At 45.8% G+C, this 19,905-nt stretch overlaps 1 protein-coding gene across 3 annotated transcripts in view; it reads right to left on the reverse strand.

The window, feature by feature from the left end:
- Positions 1-19,905, reverse strand: part of KLHL13 (kelch like family member 13) — a 137,720-nt gene that overhangs the window by 24,943 nt on the left and 92,872 nt on the right. For all 3 annotated transcript variants that reach the window (XM_020963438.2, XM_020963439.2, XM_020963435.2), the window contains exons 3-5: positions 11,005-11,146; positions 3,912-4,044; positions 3,281-3,477 (exon numbers count right to left, since the gene is read on the reverse strand). In XM_020963438.2, coding sequence (XP_020819097.1) covers positions 3,281-3,477; positions 3,912-4,044; positions 11,005-11,146 — 472 coding nt within the window. The remainder of the gene's footprint in view (positions 1-3,280; positions 3,478-3,911; positions 4,045-11,004; positions 11,147-19,905) is intronic.

Here is a 19,905-nt window from a genome sequence, read left to right on the forward strand (position 1 = left end):
AAAAAACTTTCTAACAGTTGGAGTTATCTGAAAATGGAAAAGGCCCCCCTAGGGAGGAAGAGAGTAAATTATCATTTGAAGACCTTCAAAGACTGGGTCACCACTGGGTGGTGACATCAGGGAGCAGATTCATGTTTCAGGCACAGGTTTGACTGAAGAACCTTTTAGGTTTTTCCCAAATGGGGGATTTCAGGATTGTTTCCATTATTTTGTCTGAAGGGACAATATAAGCTACCAGATTGTATTCCTTTGAAAGTATAAAAATATAATCCAAATGCAAATATAAATGTTTTGAAAGAATGAAGACGAGCATTTGTTAGGTACTACATGCCAAAAGCATGGTGCTTTGTGGGCTCTTTGATACTCAACACTGTCTTTGCTGCAGTTCCTCTCCAAAAGCATAGAGCAGCAAGAAATCAGCTAGTAGAGCCCTATGTGGCATGCATATCGTATTGCTACTGGTGGTATGTGGGGGGGGGGGCTGTCTGTTATCTCCCTGTGCTTTAATTTCATGTTTCATTATAAATAAACTAATGCTGCTCTACTACCCAAAGCTTTGCACTACAGCCCACAGCCACATGCCAACAGGCCAAGAGGTAGGTATTTTTGTGGGTGGCACATGGTAAATACTAGCCTAAAGTGAAGACTGGGTTCTTTCATACTTTTGGGTTCCTAGAGATTAGCAGCTTAAGAAAAGGCCTTAATCCTGAATGTGATGCCTTAAGATTGGAACTTTCACTGGATCTTTGATTTGAAAAAATATTATTATTATTAATCTTCCTTTGAAATGTATCATCAGCAACTTGAAGCCTGCAGTTCTTATCAGCAAGGGAAGCAAGCAAAGGGACAAGTTTGAAGATGCATTTGTTAGCTGAGAGGAAGAGGAGAAACAAGCAGACTCAAAACTGAGACCGCCCTTTGAAAGAAGACAAAGGAAAAGATGGGCAAGAGAGAAAGAAGTGCAAGGAGATAGTTCCACGAATGTGATTTTGGTCTCCTGGGGAAAGATGTCCTTTGCAGGGGTCGTAATGCTACTACGTGTGCAAAAAGAAAGGAGAGGGGCCTGTGGGGTTGGCTTTCTGTAGAAACAGAAGAGTCCCCTCCCCTAGACAATGAGGGCACAGGACAAGATGGCCTCTGTGCTCTCTTCTAGGCCTAAACTCCACGATTCCATCTCCTCAGAGGTTTGTTGAGTACATGAGTCTTTATGCAAAAGTGCATGTGTAAAGAGAACCTAACTAAAAGGCAGGAGAATGTTCCCAAGGCTGGGGATACCCAGCAATGAAAGACTAACCCCCCCCTCTGTAACACTGAGAGGTGTCACAGATGTCCAAACAAGAATGGGAAGCTACACACTGGTTACAAAGCCTACAAGAGGTGGCGAGGCTGAAGCCTAATCTTCAAGTCAGTGTTTGAATGGTTCAGAAGACAAAGGCATTTTCAAAGAGGTGAAACAATGTGGTTCTAATTCACATTTCAGCTAAGTTACGTGCCAACACAGTAGTCTATAGAAATTGATCAACCATTACCAAAGTGCTTTATCTATCAACAGCAAGAAAAAAAAAAGACTAACTTGGTATTTAGTTACGAAGTTCATTTAAATATAGTTACCTTTATTTGGAGAAGCATAAAAGGTAACATGCTAAAATATCATTTTAATGACTAGTGATAATTCCAGCTCTGAATAAATTATTCTGGAAATATTTAACCTGGAGAAAGGAAAGGGGTAAAGCAGGCTGTTTTTAAGTATCACCACTAGGGCTATCTCCCAGAAGAAGGATGTCCCCAGAAGGAAGGACTAGGAGCAGAGTACTGGGGGAGGGGGTTGTAAAGAAGACAGTGTAGGCTGGCTGGCCAGGAGAACCTTCCTGTTCAGTTCCTTGGAAAAAACACTCCTGTCACTATTTAAGAAATAAAAAAAGAGTCATTTAGTAGCCACAATTAAATTATGACAGTAACGTGTCACAATTTATGAAATAAAAAGTAGTCATTCAGCAGCCAATGCTGTAAGGGCAATACAAAGTTGCGTGGGAAATAAGCGAAGCTTTTTCTCTCCTTGAGCCAAACATGTGATACAGTAGAGAGATCATTCACTTAGGAAATCACTCAAAGCAAGAAAGTCAAAAATCAAATCTCTGTATCACAACATTTTACAAGTTAAAGATATGCATGGAGACGTGAAAAGATACACTCATGTCTTTCATTTTTTAAAAGCTATCTTGCGATACATTTTGGATAAATTATTTCTTGAATGATTTGAAGAACTGAAAATTATGATAAAATATTAATGACAAGTTGTTGTGAAGTAACTGAAATTTAATGCGATTTAAAGATTTGACGTTATAAAAGGAAATCTCTTTGGAAAAGCATCACCAAACCATGTTTTTCCACGATTAGACTCAAGAACGGGCTACAAACACCTAGAGGAAAAGAAATTCTTCCATGTGATCAATTAGAAGTAGTGGAAAGAAACAGGATGGCTCATCTTCCCTGGAGTCAAATATAATGACATGTTCTGGAAATCCTTCTGGAGGAAACTTTGTACAATCCAAGGTTGTAGTCTTTCCAAATCAAGACTGAAGGGAACATACTAGAAAGCTGTGGAGCCAGGCGGCAGCGGCAACAGCAGCAGGAGCAGAGACTGTCGCTAACCCTGCTAAGGGTGCTCCCTGTTTGGGGCCTGGGCATGTTGCTCCTGGCTGCACCCTACACTCCCTCCACCAGCATCTGCCTAAGTGCTGGCCCCTGAATGGATGTTGTGTCCCCTTGCTGCCATATGCGAGGACAGAACCTGCCCCTGAGTCTGGGGTGCAGGAAGAAAAGCCACCCAGATTTCAGGAAAACTGTTTCAAGTCGAGCCCTCAGAAATCCAGTGGCTCCTCTCCAGTACTTCATTTACATGTCAGCCTTCTGTGAAAGCGCGGGCATGTGCAGGCGCTAAGTGAGCCCCAGGAGAGTAGGCTCAGTGCCCAGTGAAGAAGGGCCCAATTCATTCATTCATTCATTCATTCATTCATTCAGGGCTGCATATCTCTCCAAGCCTCTTTACGACCTCTGAGTCCATCCATAGAACTTCTGAGTTAATGACTCAGTTTTCCTGGGCCTGCTTTGCTCTCAGGAATCTGTTAGCCTGAGGACTCCTGAAAGAGAGAAGGTTTGAATCTGCCTACCTGCCAAGCAGCACAGGATGATGGGCTGGTCAGAAGCCCATGGTGGACAGTCTGGAACTGGAGGAGAGTACGTAAACAACAGCTACAACAAGAAGCCAAAAGGGTCTTACCCCCGATATCAGAAACACCTTGCAGAAGTCCAGGACCGGCAGAATCTGGAGGAAGCTTGCGGCTTCGAGCGTATCCTGAAGGTTGTCCATATTGAGAGAGAGTTTTGCAGTATAAATGAAATCAATGATTTTCTTCAGCCCAACTTTATTCACCCCATGGAGCTTAATGCACATTAAATCTTGTTCTTTCATGCCACCTACAGAAAAAGACATTGGGATAAAGGGAAGTGGTTATTTTAATTCAGGCATAACTCACTTCTCTCAATAATATATAATAAAATTAAGGAAAAGTCTTATAGCATAGAAACGTTGATGGCCAAGTATTTTTAGTAATTAGCCAAAGGATGCCCAAGGTACCAAAGGTAGGCACAGCAAGTGTTTGCAAAACAATCGCCCCCACTTAGCCCAAGGGGCTTTTGTCTGAAAAAGAAACACTTGGAGGCCAATATGGGAACAAATGTGAAAATCAACTTCAATCCAGTTGCCAAGAGAAGCCAGGGCCCCTCTCAACTGTACCTGCTGGTTTACTCCCTTCCCAAAGAATCAGAGTATCACTATCCTAAAGGACAATCCTTCACATCTGGGAAATACAGACTTCAAATTAAGATAGGAAATTCAAAGAGCTCTCTACCTGTGAACATAGCCTTGAAGTAATCACTAGCAGATGCCATCATGGCCCTATGAACAGGAAAGGCTTCGTCTCCATCTCCAGGGACGAGGCTCACATCACAAAGCAATCCTTCGACACGGAGCTGGTCAAAGCCCTACAACAAGATCACAACGTCAGTCATTCATTTCTTGAGAAAGAAGTGGAGTGCAGGTGACCCTTGGCAGCCTCCCGTTTGCTTTGCAGGTGCATGGGAAGATGAGTGATAAGGCCCACAGCAGAGAAGGTTCTGCAAATTCCAAGAGGCTACTTAATCATGGCAAAGTTGCATTTGGGACTACAAAAAAGGCCCAGAGAATCAAAGCAATTTCAGAATCCAGAACAATTAAGGGATACTGAATGGATCCCCAAGCTAACTATCAACAGTAATAAGAAGATATTGGGTTTTTTGGGGGGGAAAGAATATTGTGTCAGCTTCACTTTTGTGCTCTGTAAAATAAGGGGGTTAGATTAAAGCCCCTTCCAGTTCTAATACTCAATAACACAGTCTGCATGTATATGTGTATGCATCTTTTTTTTTTTTTTTGGAAGGGGTGAGGGGGGAAGGTCTAACCCATAATTTCATTAATGGGAATTCTTAGTATGCAAACTCCTCCCACTGATACAGATCAACTACTCAGCAAAACTTACTCTTAGAGATGCCTGGGGCACTAAGAAGTAAATGGATTGGCTCATGGCCACACAGGTATGACATGTGACTAAGGCTGGCTCTCTATCCACTACGCCATACTGCAACTGCTCATTTGCACTCTCACGCTCTCACACTCTCTCTCTCTCTCACACACACACACACACACACACACACACACACACACACACACATATATACATCTATATACATATATATAGGTAAATATACACACATATATTTATACATATGGAAAAAAGATATGCTTGCATATATGTGTGTATATGTACGTGTGTATGTAGACACCCACACACTCACACCCACATTTACAGTGTACTGAAGTATCTCTATTTATATCCCATGTCAGGGAAAGGGAGAAAGAGACTTAAGAGAAGGTGTACCCCATTTTAAGTAAATTTGTTCCCCAGAATTCTTAAGTTAGAACACAGGCACAGCACAGAATTTGAGGGCCTCAGATCATTGCATCCAATTCTGTTTCACTGAGATCCAGACAAGTAAAGGTCGCAACAAGCAAAGATCACGTAGGCCAACAATTCAATCTCTAAAAGCAGAACCCTTTAACTAGCAAACTTCAGGCAGGAAGAGATCACGATTGCGGATGGCACCTACTGGCAAATGGAATCGATGCTCACAAAGGCCCAAACAGAAGGGAGCTGCTCTGTAATTGTCAGTCTCTGTAAATGAAGGTAAGGATCTCGCCAGGGCTGTGGGTGGCAATAGAGGGCGAAGATGCTCACTTAAAATACATGTACCTCTACGCCCCCAGCTGCAGAATGTGAGGGGGAAGGGAGCCAATTAAGTCATATAAGAAAGTGGGCACATCTGTACTGGTTTCTATTCTTGTTCAATTTTTAGCTGCTCTAACAACTCCAAGAGAAACGCACTCCCATTCCTTCTTGACCATTTAAAAATGTGATTCTGAGCAGAGATCCACAGGCATGTCCAGCCTACCAGAGGGATCCAGGACACAAAAAAGATGAAGAAGCCCTGGGCTAGCAGGAGCCTTGGATTCCTAGGGCAGGCTCTACCAGAGTTACACCAGAAGCATGAGGGAGAGCAGGAACCACAAAGCCAGCACTGCTCTGACTCGAAGACAAAGGGTTCCACCTAGAACCCGAGCTGGAAAACCCTTGACCTAGACTTTTCTGTTTGGGCTAAAGTGAGGAACTTGGGAAGGAGGAGCCTGGACCAGCAGGTAGAAGGGAAACCAAGAGGCTTAGCTAGAATGACCGGAACCCCAAGGGCCAAGGCCTGGAGATCTGAGCATAAACAAAGGGGCTTGGACTCAACTTACTGGTCCCTTCTGCCGTTTTAAAATGCCATTTCTCCTAAGCTCACCTTGTCTTTCCTCTGAGAAACTTCCAAGACCCCATCCTCACATCCAGAGATGGCTTCTCTTCACCCCACTCAGGACTTGAGGCTCCCACCCTGCCCCAATCCTCTCATATCAGTATGTGGCCACCTCTTTTTCTAAACCGCTTTTTTGCCAAGAGATTTGTGGTCCACTTCCTCCACAGCTACCCCTGATCTGAGTTTACCAAGCAGCTCCTCTGCCTTTGGCATGCCCAAAGATTCTCATTCCTTGTAAACTGTCAGCTACCTTTCTCCCGGCTCTGAAGCTCCATTCCATTTCATTTGCTGTTCCCCTGTCTCTGCCAAGGCATTCCCCCTGCCCCAAGCAATTGCAGTGGCTTCCAATGTCAAGTAGTCATGTCAGCAAACACTTATCAAGCACCTGGGAGAGAAGAGCACGGTGCCCAGGAGCCACAGAGCCAAGCCACTGGGACCAGAATCCCTTAGGCCAACGTCTGCTCAAGTCTACAGACCCGCCCTGCTCAGAATCATGGTTTTAATGCCATCAAATGCATGGGCTGCCTCGTGAAGAGGCCCGTTCCTTCTCTCTCACTAGAAGTCTTCGAGCTGAGGCTGCACCACCACCAGGGATTTCTGTTCGGGTATGTTCTCTGTGATCCCATCTCGTTCTAAGGTTCTGTGGTGGGAAGGGGATGGCAGTCTAGTGCTGCATGAGGGACAGCACGAGCTAAGGCTGGAGAAACAGGGCAGATGGGGGAAGAATGGCCTAGAGGCAGGAGGCAGTAGAACTTAAGAGCCAAGTTAGGAAGTGCCTTCAAGTGCCCAAAAGAGTGGCAATAGGGGCCTGGCCCATTCTTCCCCAAACCTACTCTCTGTTCCAGGAAAGCAGCCCCCTCACCAGACTCAAGGTGCTCATCTCTTACTTCTAGGCCTTGGCTTCAATTACCCCCCCCAGGGCCCTCCCCTCCAGGATCCTGCTTGTCCAGGCCAGCTCCCCTGCCGACTTCAGCCCTTGCTGCCCCCTACATCAAACAGCACTCAGACTGGCTATTATGCAATTTAACATTGAACCACAGAGACGGGGAAGAGACATAGACAGAGAAAGAGACAGAGAAAGGAAGCTGTCATGTCTGCTGTCTCATTTGCGTTTTATGTTCCTAGCCATTTCCCAGCCTGATCCCCTCTTCTTTCTCTTCCTCTGCATCTCCCTTCTACCATCTACCCCAACTCAAGGCTCTTTCTTACTTGCTCATGAGGCCTACAGACAAAGCCTGACTTACACAATGCAGAACCAGTAGGGGCCAGGGAAATCTTTTTTTTTCCAATTTCTGTCTGGGCTCTTGGCCTATCCCTGCACCAAATGGAACCCTCAGTTGGCCTCCTCATTAAAGGAGCATGGTTCGCCAAGTTCTTTATGTGCATTAACCCAATGGAGTCTCACAAAACCCTGTGAGGAAAATATTACAGGTATTGTTATTTCCATTTTACAGATGAACAAAGTTAGGCTCCAGAAGGTAAATGGATTTTGGCCAGAGCCACAGAGGTGAAATCTGAAGGCAAATTTCTCCTGTCTCCAAATCCACTACTCCTTCCACTTCACCATGCAATCTTAGAACTCATCCAACCGAGGTCCAGATATGTTCAGTGACTTGCCAAGATCACATAGCTAGATAGTGACAGAACAGGGCCTAGAACCCTGGTTTCCTTTTCTATAGGACCCCCAGTTCCTTCACCACATCAGTTTGGCACATTCACCATCCTCCTCTTAACCACTTCCTGTGGCTAAATCTACCATTTCTCAAAGGAGGAGTAAGGCTCTTGGACTGTAAGGCGCTTCAGGCCTGGCCCACTCCCTGGTCTCCTCTCCCGTCTGCAGCTAGGCCCCAGGATGGAGAAAGGAGGGGCTCTGTGACTCCTGACTAGTGGACTAACAATCAGTGTTGGGCTGCTTAGAGACCCATCAACACAACTCTTCTCCAAGGCCAGTACGATTTTGCCTTCCCTTATTTTTGGTTTGTCAGGGATCTGAAGTAGAATTGAATTCTTTGCTCCCTGGGACCTTAGTTACTTCATTTTCTCCCACTGCGTATCCTTGTCCTTTGTGTACAAGCTGCTCATCTCCATTCAAGGGTTCTCAGTTCTCTCTTCGCCTTACTTGGGCCCTACCATATTTTCATCTGTTATTTACAGATCATACAACTGAAAGCCCAGCAGCATCCACCACATTCCACTTACTCCCTTTCTCTTGGCCTTCACTCCCTGGCCTCTTTTACTGACCTGCTCCAGCTCCGCAACTCCCAGGCTCCTTACTTCTTAGTGATCCCTGCTACTCAGCTGACCCTTGGTCAGGGCCCTGTTCCTACCAAGTCAGGCTCTCCCCAACATCTTCCAAGTCTACCAAGCTCTCTAACACCTACAACCATGTGACAGCACCCTACTGGTCCTGCACCAACTCTGGCAACTTCTGGAGCTGCTATAGGGGCTCCTGGTACCCTCTACCCCCTGCCCTCTTTGCTGTTTCCTCTACAGGTCCTAGCTCCACACATGGAGGAGAGTAATAAACTCTCACTTTATATCCTGTTCTAGTTTTTAAATCATGTGAATAATTGAAAAATTCCTCTTCTGTCTAATTCGGCCCCATTGGGCTGGCCATCTGGGCCCATTTCCCCCTGTTCTGGACTCTATGGGAAGGTATAGTCACAGGCCCCCCCTCTACAATACTCATTTAAGCCCCTCCTCAGCCTTCCTTTCTCCAGCTTAAGTTAATTTCATTTCTATAACTTTTCTTCATTAGGCCAGTTTTCTAGCCATTTAAAAGTTTTTGATGCTTTCCTTTAGATGTTAACATTTCTCAACACAGTTAACATTTCTTGACAGACAGCTCTGATGACATAGACCAAAAGTGGACCCAAAAACAATGGCTAGTCTGGGGACAAATAAATGGAAAGTATTTCTTTGCCCACAGAATAGTAAACATATGGAACCCATTATCCTGAGGGAGACCATATAAGCTGAAAATACAATGTCATCTAAACTTGTAAAGCCCTCTGGCAACCATCCAGCACGTAACAGCGATCAGTAATTTAGAAGATTGTGCCTGATTGACTGTTCTGTTCCCAAGCAAATGCTTTAACTGATAGCTCCTGTTCTCATTGGGGGCCATCAGCACATCAAAATAGTGTTTATTGAGCCTGGCAAAGGGCTGATCATTGTCAGACAACAGGAAATGAGTGGTAGAGGAAGTCAGCCCAGGAGAGCTAGGAAACTCAAGAATGCAATTCTCAAGATGCACAGAGAAACTATTCTAGTGAGGAGGAAAAATGGTAGTTGTGTGAAAACACTCAAGTAGACTGATATACAGGGAACTCACTAGCTGACTGAGATTTGTACAAGGCTAAGTGTGGAAGATGGCAGCAAGGACAGGTAATAGGGTGAAAAGAAGAGCAGAGCAGGGTCCTGTAAAAACAGTATCGGGAATGCAAGACACTGCTGAGGGTAACCACAGACCACCAAAAGGGGACTCTGTGGGGGCAATAGGAGGATGGCAGAATGGAAAGGACCACTGCCTGTAGCGGATGCAGTGAGAATGCCCTTTTCCTTGTCTTTGCCCTGGAAGTAACAGAATAAAAAGGGTCAGCAGGGAGTTCATCCCCAAAGTAAGTAAGGAGAGAGTAAGGTGGCCAACCTGAGGATGGGGACAATGGCCCTGGTAGCATCATTTAAGGGGAAATTAAAATTCAACTGGATCAGACTGGATTTGCAGTCAGTAGATCATGAATGTGGGTTTGCAATGGCAGTGATTTCTTCCTAGGTCACGTGCCAACAATCAGGACACTATGCCATCAGGTGAAGAAACAGACCCTGGGGGTGACCTGGGGGCCAAAGAGATAAGACTTCCTAAGAGCATCACAGAGTAAGAACAGTGAGCCATGCCACTCAGTGATGCCTTCTCTTTAAAAGTAGATTTTATGAAAATAGCTAAATATAAATGTTAGGCAGTGCTACTATAAACAGATTTAAACAGAACATACAACTTAAAACAAGATTTAAAGAAATATTAATTAGCAGAGTACAATTACCTTAATTGTTATCGATTCTTCCTCCTTAATCCAATGGTGGCTTCCAGGCCCTATGCCCTCATGCCAAGCCCAAGCCATTCATTCATCACTTTTGGATTTAGGAGCTTGTTTTACCCTTTCAGGACAAGGTGAGGGCTCCAGGAGGATATTTTGGCTCCACTTATCCAAAGAGATCTGACCAGGGAAATCTAGTGTGTGTGCATAGCCCTCCTCACTACCCCTAGCCCCAATTCCAACTTACAGAGTGTGCTTCCTTGTTGCCTACCACTACTTCTTGCTACAGTTATGAAATATTGAGCAAAGAAGTATTTGATTGTAAGGGAAAGGTCAGATCTCTCATACTGTTACAGGACTTGATTTAACTGGAAAACAAAATGGGTTGAAATAGACTTTCACATAAACACAGTATGGGAGATTTCAATTAGCTACTCTGAATAAAGGAGGAATAGCTCATTGGTTGGGTACTTGAAGGAAACAGGTGCTGTACCACAATCATTTTTCAGATGACTAAAGTCAGATACCGGTGAGGAACAAAATTTTTGTTGAGCTAATTTCAATGGAAACCTTTTCAAAATGCATTATGTACTCTCTACCTCTATATGCATCCCACAAAGAACGGACTTCCCAGGTTGAGGCCCTAAAGAAATGGCCTGGGGCCCCCACATCTAGGGCCCAGACTCTATAAGTAACTGCACAGGCCAGGGGTGTGGAACCTGCAGCCTCGAGGCCATGTGTGGCCCCTTCATAAAAGGATTTGTTCTGTACAACTTAGACTCAGTCAAAAGGCCACACCCAAGGACCTAGAAGGCCACATGTGGCCTCAAGGCCGCAGGCTCCCCACCCCTGGCATAGGCCAAAGTTGCTCCCACAATCCCAAGCTGCTGTGTAATGTGTCTTTTCCCAGCTTGGATTTGGAGGCATTGCTAAAGATACATATAGTGGCCCATTCCAAATATGTCTCAAGCTTGGCATTTCAGAAGTGACAGAAACATAGCAAAAGGAGAGTTTGTATTACCTGTAACACCACAGAACTATGGGTATTGCTCGTGAAAAACCGTGTAGTTCCTGCCTTGGATGACTGCAGGTGGGCAGACATGCCCATGTCGCTGTTAACAAGAGATACTTTCATGTGAGGGTCCTCCTCTTCCACCAGAGATCTAAAAGAATGGGGGGAAAAACCCACAACTTTAAGTCAGCTCTTTCATTCACAACAATGGATAATACCTCAAAGAAAATCATGACAGACACTACTGTCTTTTCATGTTAGGAGTCCAGGAGGAAATTAGAGAAATTCATGGCTTCCTCCAACACTTGCCCTCACGGTCAGAGAGGTCAAAAGAGGAACTCCAAGACAGATGCATACATAAGCTTGTCCCAAAGTGCTACCGCAGCCTCCTGCCTTAACACTGTGTTGGCTGGCTGTTTCTGGGGGACTTTGGTGGCCCGTTGGCACCTCAGCCAGGCTGGCAGAGGCTTTGGCATGCCACATGGGGCTGACCTGGCAAACCCCTGAAGTGGGAGAAAATTCAAAGGTGACAGGCAGTGTATCTGCCAAATCTTTCACGAACACTGATTTCTAATATACAGTCATTCTAATGAGTCCTCTGCAAAGTGAATGCTCCCTCCCTGCTGGGCATTATCTTTCACTTATCCCAAGTGTGGGTTTCTCAACAGAATAGCAATCAGCATAAGGTATTATTATCACATGCAGTACTAAGAGTGTGTGTGTGTCTGTTCACATACCAAATTAAGTGGTTCTCAAGAGGAAAAGCACCACCATTCAGTAGTTCCAGAATGTTATTTTACAAGCTTTTGGTCTCATCTTCTACTAGCGCCTCCACATATTTGACATTGTAGGAAAACTGGAGTAGTCACCTTCCCTCAGTTTCCCAACTTTGTTTCTTTGTCACACAATTCCCCATGCCTGGACTACTCTCACTCATATCCCAAGCCTTGCCCAATGTTTAAAAGCCACCTCTTCCACATAGCCTTCCTTGATCCCCCTAGCCAGTTACTTACCCCCTGGGGGCCTTACACAGCACTCCAGACCTTGTGAGGACACTTGCCATGTTCACTAATTATTGCATGGGATCACGGCTCTCGCTCTGTCTCTCTGTCTCTGTCTCTCTCTCTCTCTCTGCCCCTCCACTAAAGTCCTCCTCATGCTGGTGAGGATTCTCACAAGCTCTGCCAGCTGAGCACCAAGCTGGAAAGGCCTCGACTACAGACATAAGGAGGAGCCGCACATCTGTGGAGGAAGAGCCAGCCTGGCTACATTTGGGGAGACTGAATAGCACAATGGCCTCAGAGGAGCAAATTGTTCAGCCACAGAAACTCTCTCAAATGACCCAAGTCATAGAGGGATTATGGTTTGTGTTGGGGGAGGGGAAGACAGGAAAGGAGCCCCTCAAACGATGCTCTGCCCAAAACGGTCACATAACAAATATCCAGCAAAACTGGCAAACGCCATAACGACAAAGGCTGATGTTTAATGAGGCTCTTTACAAACATTCAAGAGCCCACTATCAATTATTATTACCAACAAGAATAATAACACCATTCGTGCCTGTCGATTCAGTGCTCTGCCGTGTGTCAGGCACTTGCTGGCTCGGAGAATCTGCCCAAGGCCACAGGCAGGTGGACCCTATGGGGCTCAGGTCTAGACCTGAGGCCTAGAGACTCCTCCAAGGAGAGGCTGCAGGGGTCATGACCTGGGCCGAGGGAAAAGAACAGACAGTTTTGTTTGCACTAACCTCTCACCAACAGCAGGCATTTCTTTTGATGTGAGCAGAGGTCTATAGGCTTCTTCACGAACCAGGCAGGCTGACTGCCTACCCGCCTGCTATAGGGGCCCAAGACTCACAAAAGGAGAAGGAACCCTGGCTTACCAAGAGGCCTGATTTAACAGCAAACTGCCAGACAAAGAAAGACGAGGGCTGGGACTGAGCTGTGAGATCCAGCCTTGGTTAAGGAGGTAAGGACCGGGATGATGCTGCCTCAGGACACTGAGGAGGAAGGCCCAGCACCCAGCAAAGAGCAGTGTCAGAAAAACCCAGGGAAGAAGAAAGAGGGTCATCTAGGAGGAGGAGGGGAATGTCAGGAGGGGGCCGTGTCACAGAGAGGGTAGACAGCCCACGACTGAGAACAGACCATCAGATTTAGTGCAGAGAGCACTTCCTGCTGAGTGATGAGTTCAGAAGCCAGAATGCAAGAGAGGGGGAAGTGAGAGAAGTCGAGATAATAAGCATACACGGTCTTTTCTGCTCCAATCTCCGTCCCTTTGCACTAGGCCTGAAGTGTATTCCCTCCTCACATCTGCCAGGGTCCCTTCCTCCCTGAGGCCTCTCCAGGTCTTAGCCCCTACTGCCATCACCCTATGTTTGCATTCCCTGAAAATGTTGCTTCTCCCCAGCAGAAGGCAGGGCCTAGCAGAGGGTAGCAGGGGCTCAAGAGGGTTACCATGGTCATGATGAGGCGCTAACTCACCATCGTAAACCCACACTCTACCTGCTCTGTCCACCCAAAGAATGGCTTTGTTCTCTTCAGGGAAACCTGTACCTCTAAGTGTAAGGAAGCAAATCCTGAAAGCCATTCTGTGTCTCTCTGACTTTCTGGAAAGCAGTGGATAGCCGGGGGTGCCAGGTCTTAGCACTCGGCAGGATGAGGTGACGGCTGAGGCTCATGTAAGGACACATAGCTGTTTTTTAGCCTCCTGCAAACCAGAGCACTAGATTTGCATCTACTATGATAAAAGTTGCCCCTGCTGCCCAGAGGCCAGTTTCATCAGTATTTTATGATTATTTGTGGCAGAAATGATATACAATGATTCTATTTTTCCAAAGTTCACACTGCTCCCCAACATTGGCAATTGCTCCCAGGGTACATGGACGTGCCTCAGATCACAGGTAGTTTGGGGAGGGAACAAGATTTGAGCTAGTGGAATTCAAGTATGGGTAGGATTTCTACAAGTCAAGATGCAAAGGAAAAGGTATTCCAGGTGGAAGAGACAGCATGGACAAAGGCACAGAGGTGGGAAAACACAGGAGGTGTTTTTATAACACTACATAATCCAGTTTGGCTAAAGCATAAAATACTTGTGGGAGACAAATGAGAGAGAACTCTGCACACAGACTCTTCTGGAAGGGTGTTTAATGTCAGACTGAAGGGTTTGAATTTCATTGAGTGGGGGGAGTTCCAGCAGCAGACTGTCATAATAATAGCTAACATTTCTATAGCACCTACTATGTGCCAGGCATTGTACTAAGTACTTGACAATTATTATCTCATTTTATCCTCCCAACAACCCTGGGAGGCAGATGCTATTATTATTATTATTATCCCCATTTTAGATGAGGAACCTGTGGCAAACAGGTTAAGTGACTTGTCCAGGGTCACACAGCTAAGAAATGTCTGAGGCCATATTTGAATTCAGATCTTCCTGACTCCAGGCTCAGTGCTCTAACCACAGCTGCCTGTGCATTGGGATGGTTAACCTGGCAATGATGCCTGGCAGGGGGCAGAATGGGAAGAAACAGGAGGCCCAGAGGTTAGTTGGTTAGAAGTCTCTTACAATCACCCAGGCCCAAGGTCAGTAAAGGCCTAAATCAAGGAAGTGGTAGCAGCAGCAGTGGAAATGAGACGTGTGTTGGGTGATCATGAGAGGACTTGGTGATTGGACACTTGTAATGAAGAAGGGAAGAACAATGCCCAATGGAGAAGCACGCTTAGGAGCTGGCCTAGGATGGGGCCTTCACTCGGCACTCCCATACTTCTGTTTTCTTCTCTTCACTTCAGTTCTGGGCCCTTTGGCTCCCGGCCACTTGGCTTGTCTTTTCCCTCTGGCGCCAGTCTCTTTCTACGGTGAACCCAGGGAGCCCTCCTCAAGCTCCAATGTGTGTCTCTATGACTTCTGTCCATCCCCAACTCCCACTCATGAAAAAAGAAGCTACTTCTCTGCTTCTGAGTCATTCATTCTAAGTCAGCAAGCATCAGTGCATCATCAACAGGGTACGAAAGCCCTGGACTAAAAGAGAGAATACCACATTTTTGGAAAAGGTGACACGCTGCCTCATGGAGATTACTGTCTGGTGGAAAGATAAGGCACAAATGCAGATGAGTGCAATGCACAGAATGGCAAGCCGGCTATGCCTGAGAGATCAGTAAAGCAAGTGCCCAAAGAGGTCCAGGGGCAGGTAGGCCATTGCTGAGGAGGGTGAAGAGTAGAAGGAGGCAACTATGAATTCAATGGCCAAAGAGGAGAAAGGGGAGAGCTCAGACAGATGAGGACAGAGCAAAGAGGCAGGAAAGCACAGAGGGTCTGGCAAGAGACAGAGCTGTACAGTTGGTCTATAGCACAGCCTGCTTAAAGGACAGTGATACGAGGTAAGTCTAGAAAGGTCGGAAAAGGCCAGGCTATAAAGGGCCTTGAATGTCAGGCAAAAGGCTCAGCAGCAGAAATGGATCTGGTTTATCAATGAAAATGACCTTCAAGAAGATTCATTCCCAGGTCTCTAACCTAATCACTGGAAAGAACCTAAGTCTCTAAGGATCACTGGGCCTTTCCATCGGCCCTGCAGCCGAATGTTCCTGTGGCATAACCTCCTAAAAAAGTGCAGTATCTTGCTTTTCTCTGTATTGCCAATGTGTGGCACAGAGCTCAGCACCTAATAAGAGCTTAATAAATGCTTTTTATTCTTTCATGTATTTCTCTGACAAGAATTCTTTGAACTAAGAAACTAACGATGAAAGAAGGAAACAATCTGTAACTGAAGAAACATGTCATTTAGGCAAGATAATTTAACAAGGAGGAACTATGTAACTGAATTTTCCAGATAAAATGAAATCTGATCCTTAAAGCACTAACTTGCATGCTTCCCTGCCTTCATAAGCAAAGTATGCTGCCCATAACTTCACAGTTCTCCCCAATGACTCAAGGCCAGCTTTAGGAATCTCAATTCTTGGGCACAGTGGGCTGTCTGCTCAACGGCCCTGGTTCTTCTGCTTCTGCTTTCTCTTCCCCTCTGAGCATTTCGGCATGTAGTAGCCCTAGCCTTTGTGCCTTCCAGCTGCTGTGGCCATCACAGCCCGCCCAATTTTTTGAGTTTTGCTGTGAATGGGCTTGGGCCAGTCCTCCTCTGGGCTGTTTCCATGGGCTTTCCCGTTCACGTCTGTGTTAGAGACAGCCTTGAATCTGACTGGCAGGATGGGGGTTGGGGATGGGGGGACTGAGAAGAATTCTGACTCTACTGAAGAAATCTCAGTAATTGGCTCAAAATAGAGGGAGACAAAGGAAGATGCATTTTTCTTCATCAGAAATCACTGGAAAGAAGCATTAGTGTCTTGTGTGCCTGCTCAGACTTTCCAAACGAATTTGCAATTTAAAAGAGAAAGGAAAAATACTCATCCAAAGGGTATACTTTTTTTTCCTCATTACAAGAACACGATTACAATCCAGGGTTGTCCCTAAGATAGTTAGTTCCTTGTCCTAGCAGAGGGCTCTTAGTAACAGTGCCCTGTTGATCTGGTTACAACACACATTTTCTATAATGAATAATTCTGGACAACTAAATGCTTTCTTTCTCTGACCATTATCTATGCAGCATGTAGCTACCATCAGGAAAGTCCAGAGGGGAGGGGAAGCCACCTCACACAAGCCCTCAGTGTGAATTTCAAACCTCGGTTGCTCTTGCCCACTCCCCCCCACCTCACCCCCACCCCTGCCTCCTGCATATCCCAAGCCACTGCTCGAAGCCAATGAAAAAGGCCTGGGAGCTTGGAAGAGGACCAGCTTCAAGGTACACAGGGCAGGGGTTTCTCCAGCAGCATCCAATCCATGTCATAATACAATTCCACAATGGTGGCGCTTTCCTTGGAGTTTCTTATAAAGAGCCCTAACTAGATATTTCTGTGCCAGGGCAAACGGCAAGCAACATGCCTTGAAGCCAGGACAGTGGCTCAGAGTCAGAGCTCCCGGACACCATGTTTGGGCTTGAGACTTAGCTGGAGTGCCTTGCAACAGCCCTCTGGCATAAGGGAGTCAGTCCTTCCTAGGAGGCCACAGGCTTCCCCTGGTGACCTCTGCTTTCTATGGCTGGGCTCATAGTGCCCTATGCCCCCCAGCATGGGCGCGGCTGTCAGGAGGGTAAATCTTGGTCCTTGTTCTCAGTTTATGTCTAACAAAAGGCCCTCAAGCAAGCCAGAAACATGGGGAAAACCACCCCCTTCATGAGCTCAGGTGCTGAGAATAACATGGAAAACAATGGGAATCAGTTCAACGTAAAGCAGTGGGGAACAGGAGGAAGGAGGGAGAGGAAAAGGGGACTAGAAAGCCGACTTGGGCAGACACACAGACTTATTGAGTACAGCTTGAATGAGGTCGGCACTGCACTGGGGGAGCACAGAGACTCAGGTCCATTCAGCAGGAAAGGGTGCTCCCACTGAGGGGAGGGGTGCTCCAGCAGGAAGGGGTGCTCCTGCTGAGGAGAGGGGGTGCTCCAGCAGGAAGGGTGCTCCTGCTGAGGGGAGAGGCTGTTCCAGCAGGAAGGGGTGCTCCCACTGAGGGGAGGAGCTGCTCCAGCAGGAAAGGGTGCTCCCACTGAGGGAAGGGGTGCTCCAGCAGGAAGGGGTGCTCCCGCTGGAGGGGAGAGAGTGCTCTGGCACACACTTCTGAGAATGAGGTCCTTAAACCCTGATTGTGGATGGCCTCCCTGGGGCTAGACAATGTGTATATCAGAGATAAGGCAAAATATTATTTGGGGATTTGTCAACAGGGAGAAAAAACAAGCTGGTGATGGATAACATTATCTGGGGGGACACAGCTACACTAACCTTCGAAAAATATTATTGTCAGTATTTTTCCACGAGTCTGCTTACAGCCTCCCTTAAGGCAAGACCGTCACGATGGGCACAAGACCATCAGGTCCAATCTTCTAACACCGCTTTCCATGAGCAGGCTCTAGAAGCTACAGCCTCTCTTAAGGGGAGACTGTCATGGCAGCCCAGAGAGAAGGAGGTCACTTGGTAGCTTCTTACCTATTCTTCTTGCTAACTAGGTGCTAAACTGTCCTACTTTTTCCACTTAAGAACTGCCAATACTTTCAGTACCCTCTAAATTCCCTATCCTGGGACAAAGCTCCAATCACCCTACCCTCATTACACAGCTCTGTCCCTGCCATACAATATACTGGCAAAATAGAAAACATTCCTCTTTAGAGAACACTTGTGGAATACTGCAACTTCAGTCGTCATGTCTTAATCCATAAAACAAAGCCGACTCTAAGCACCAAGAAGACAGAAAGGGTTGGTCAAAGTTCTGGACTCACTTATTCACTTATTTAGCCCCTTGCAGATTGCTGATAATTTTTTTTAAAATTCAGAGGTTGTTTTTTTTTTCCCCCTCACCCAAGTCCTCCTCTGCAAACAAAGATAACTCTATTGGCAGCTGACCAGATGCACTGGCTCGAGAAAGGGAGCTGCCTTTTCCATGGAGCTTTGAAGGCAACAGGAGGACTTGGCAGAGGCACACATTTGAACCCAAGAAATACATTTGAAATCTAAGATAGCTAAGAGTGGAAGTATATAAAAACTCCATCCATGCAACTAAGAAACTGCGGCCCGCCTTCTATCTCTCTGCTTCCTCTGTCAATTCCACACACACAATCTCACACACAGGAAAAAAAAAATCTAGCAATATAGATGAAATAGTATATCCAGCCTTCATCTCTCTCCTGAGCTTCAGTCCTCATCTCCATATCACCAGCTACCTGCTGGCTATCTTCTCTCATCCCTTATCCAATCTATCCTCCATGTAGCTCCCAAGGGGATATCTTTGGCGAATAGGTTTGTCCATGTCGTCCCATCAACACCTCAACCTTAGTGTGGCCAAAACAGAAATCATCATCTTTCCTCCTAAGCCTATCCACCCTTCTTTCTAATTTCCCTGATTCTGCTGGGGTCACCATCATCCTTCAAGTCACCTGTATGCATAACCTCAGAATCAATTCTCAACTCTTCCCCTCCAATCAATTTCCCAGTCTTGTCGTTTCTAACTCCTCAATATATCTCACGCCTCTCCCCTTCTCTTCCCCTCCTCAGTTCAGGCCCCCACCAGCTCTCACTTTGGCTGCTCTGCCTGTAACTCATCCCTTCTCCAATCTATCCTCCATGCAGCTCCCAAGGGGATATCTTTGGCACATAGGTTTGTCCATGTCAGTCCCCTAAGAAGCTTCAAGGATAAAATATAAACTCCCCTATTGGATATGGATATCATATGTCACACAGCTGGATCCAATCATCTTTCTGACTTATTACACTTCCCCCATACCTTATATTCCAGCCATACATGTGAAAGCTAAACATTTCTGCATGGATTTCACAGTCCTCCACAAAGTAGATCCATCCTACCCAGCTAATCTCCCATGAGGCCCTTTCATCATAAAGAAAAACACAATTTTATTTGCTGACAAGAGGTGGCTACATGGACAAGTGACTGTGTATTTTCCAATAAGAAATGCTGATGAATATTAGAGACTGGCCATGTACTTCACAGAGATTAGTGACCTAACACAGGAAAAGATCCAGGCTTCCCTCCAACTTTACTCTAAATGGCTTATAAGACTAATGAGATGAATGGAAGGAAAAAATGCATCTTCCAGTCCTGAAACAATCAACTCATCTTCATCATACAATTCAAAATCATCTATGTTATTCAAAACTAAATGAACTAAAATTATAAGTGATAAACTATTAAATCAAATCATCACATTTTATCATTAGTCTACTATTACTGTCTCTGGGTCAGAATACCTTCAAGGTTGGACCAACTGATGAGTTCTTAGTAATCCCTAAGTGGGATTCTATTCAAGAAAGTCATGTTTCAAACAGTACTTTATTCTTTTCTGTATAGGTATTAGCTCTG

Source organism: Phascolarctos cinereus, unplaced genomic scaffold (assembly GCF_003287225.1).
Source record: "Phascolarctos cinereus isolate Bilbo 61053 unplaced genomic scaffold, phaCin_HiC Scaffold_8;HRSCAF=390, whole genome shotgun sequence".
NCBI classification, from domain to species: Eukaryota; Metazoa; Chordata; class Mammalia; order Diprotodontia; family Phascolarctidae; genus Phascolarctos; species Phascolarctos cinereus.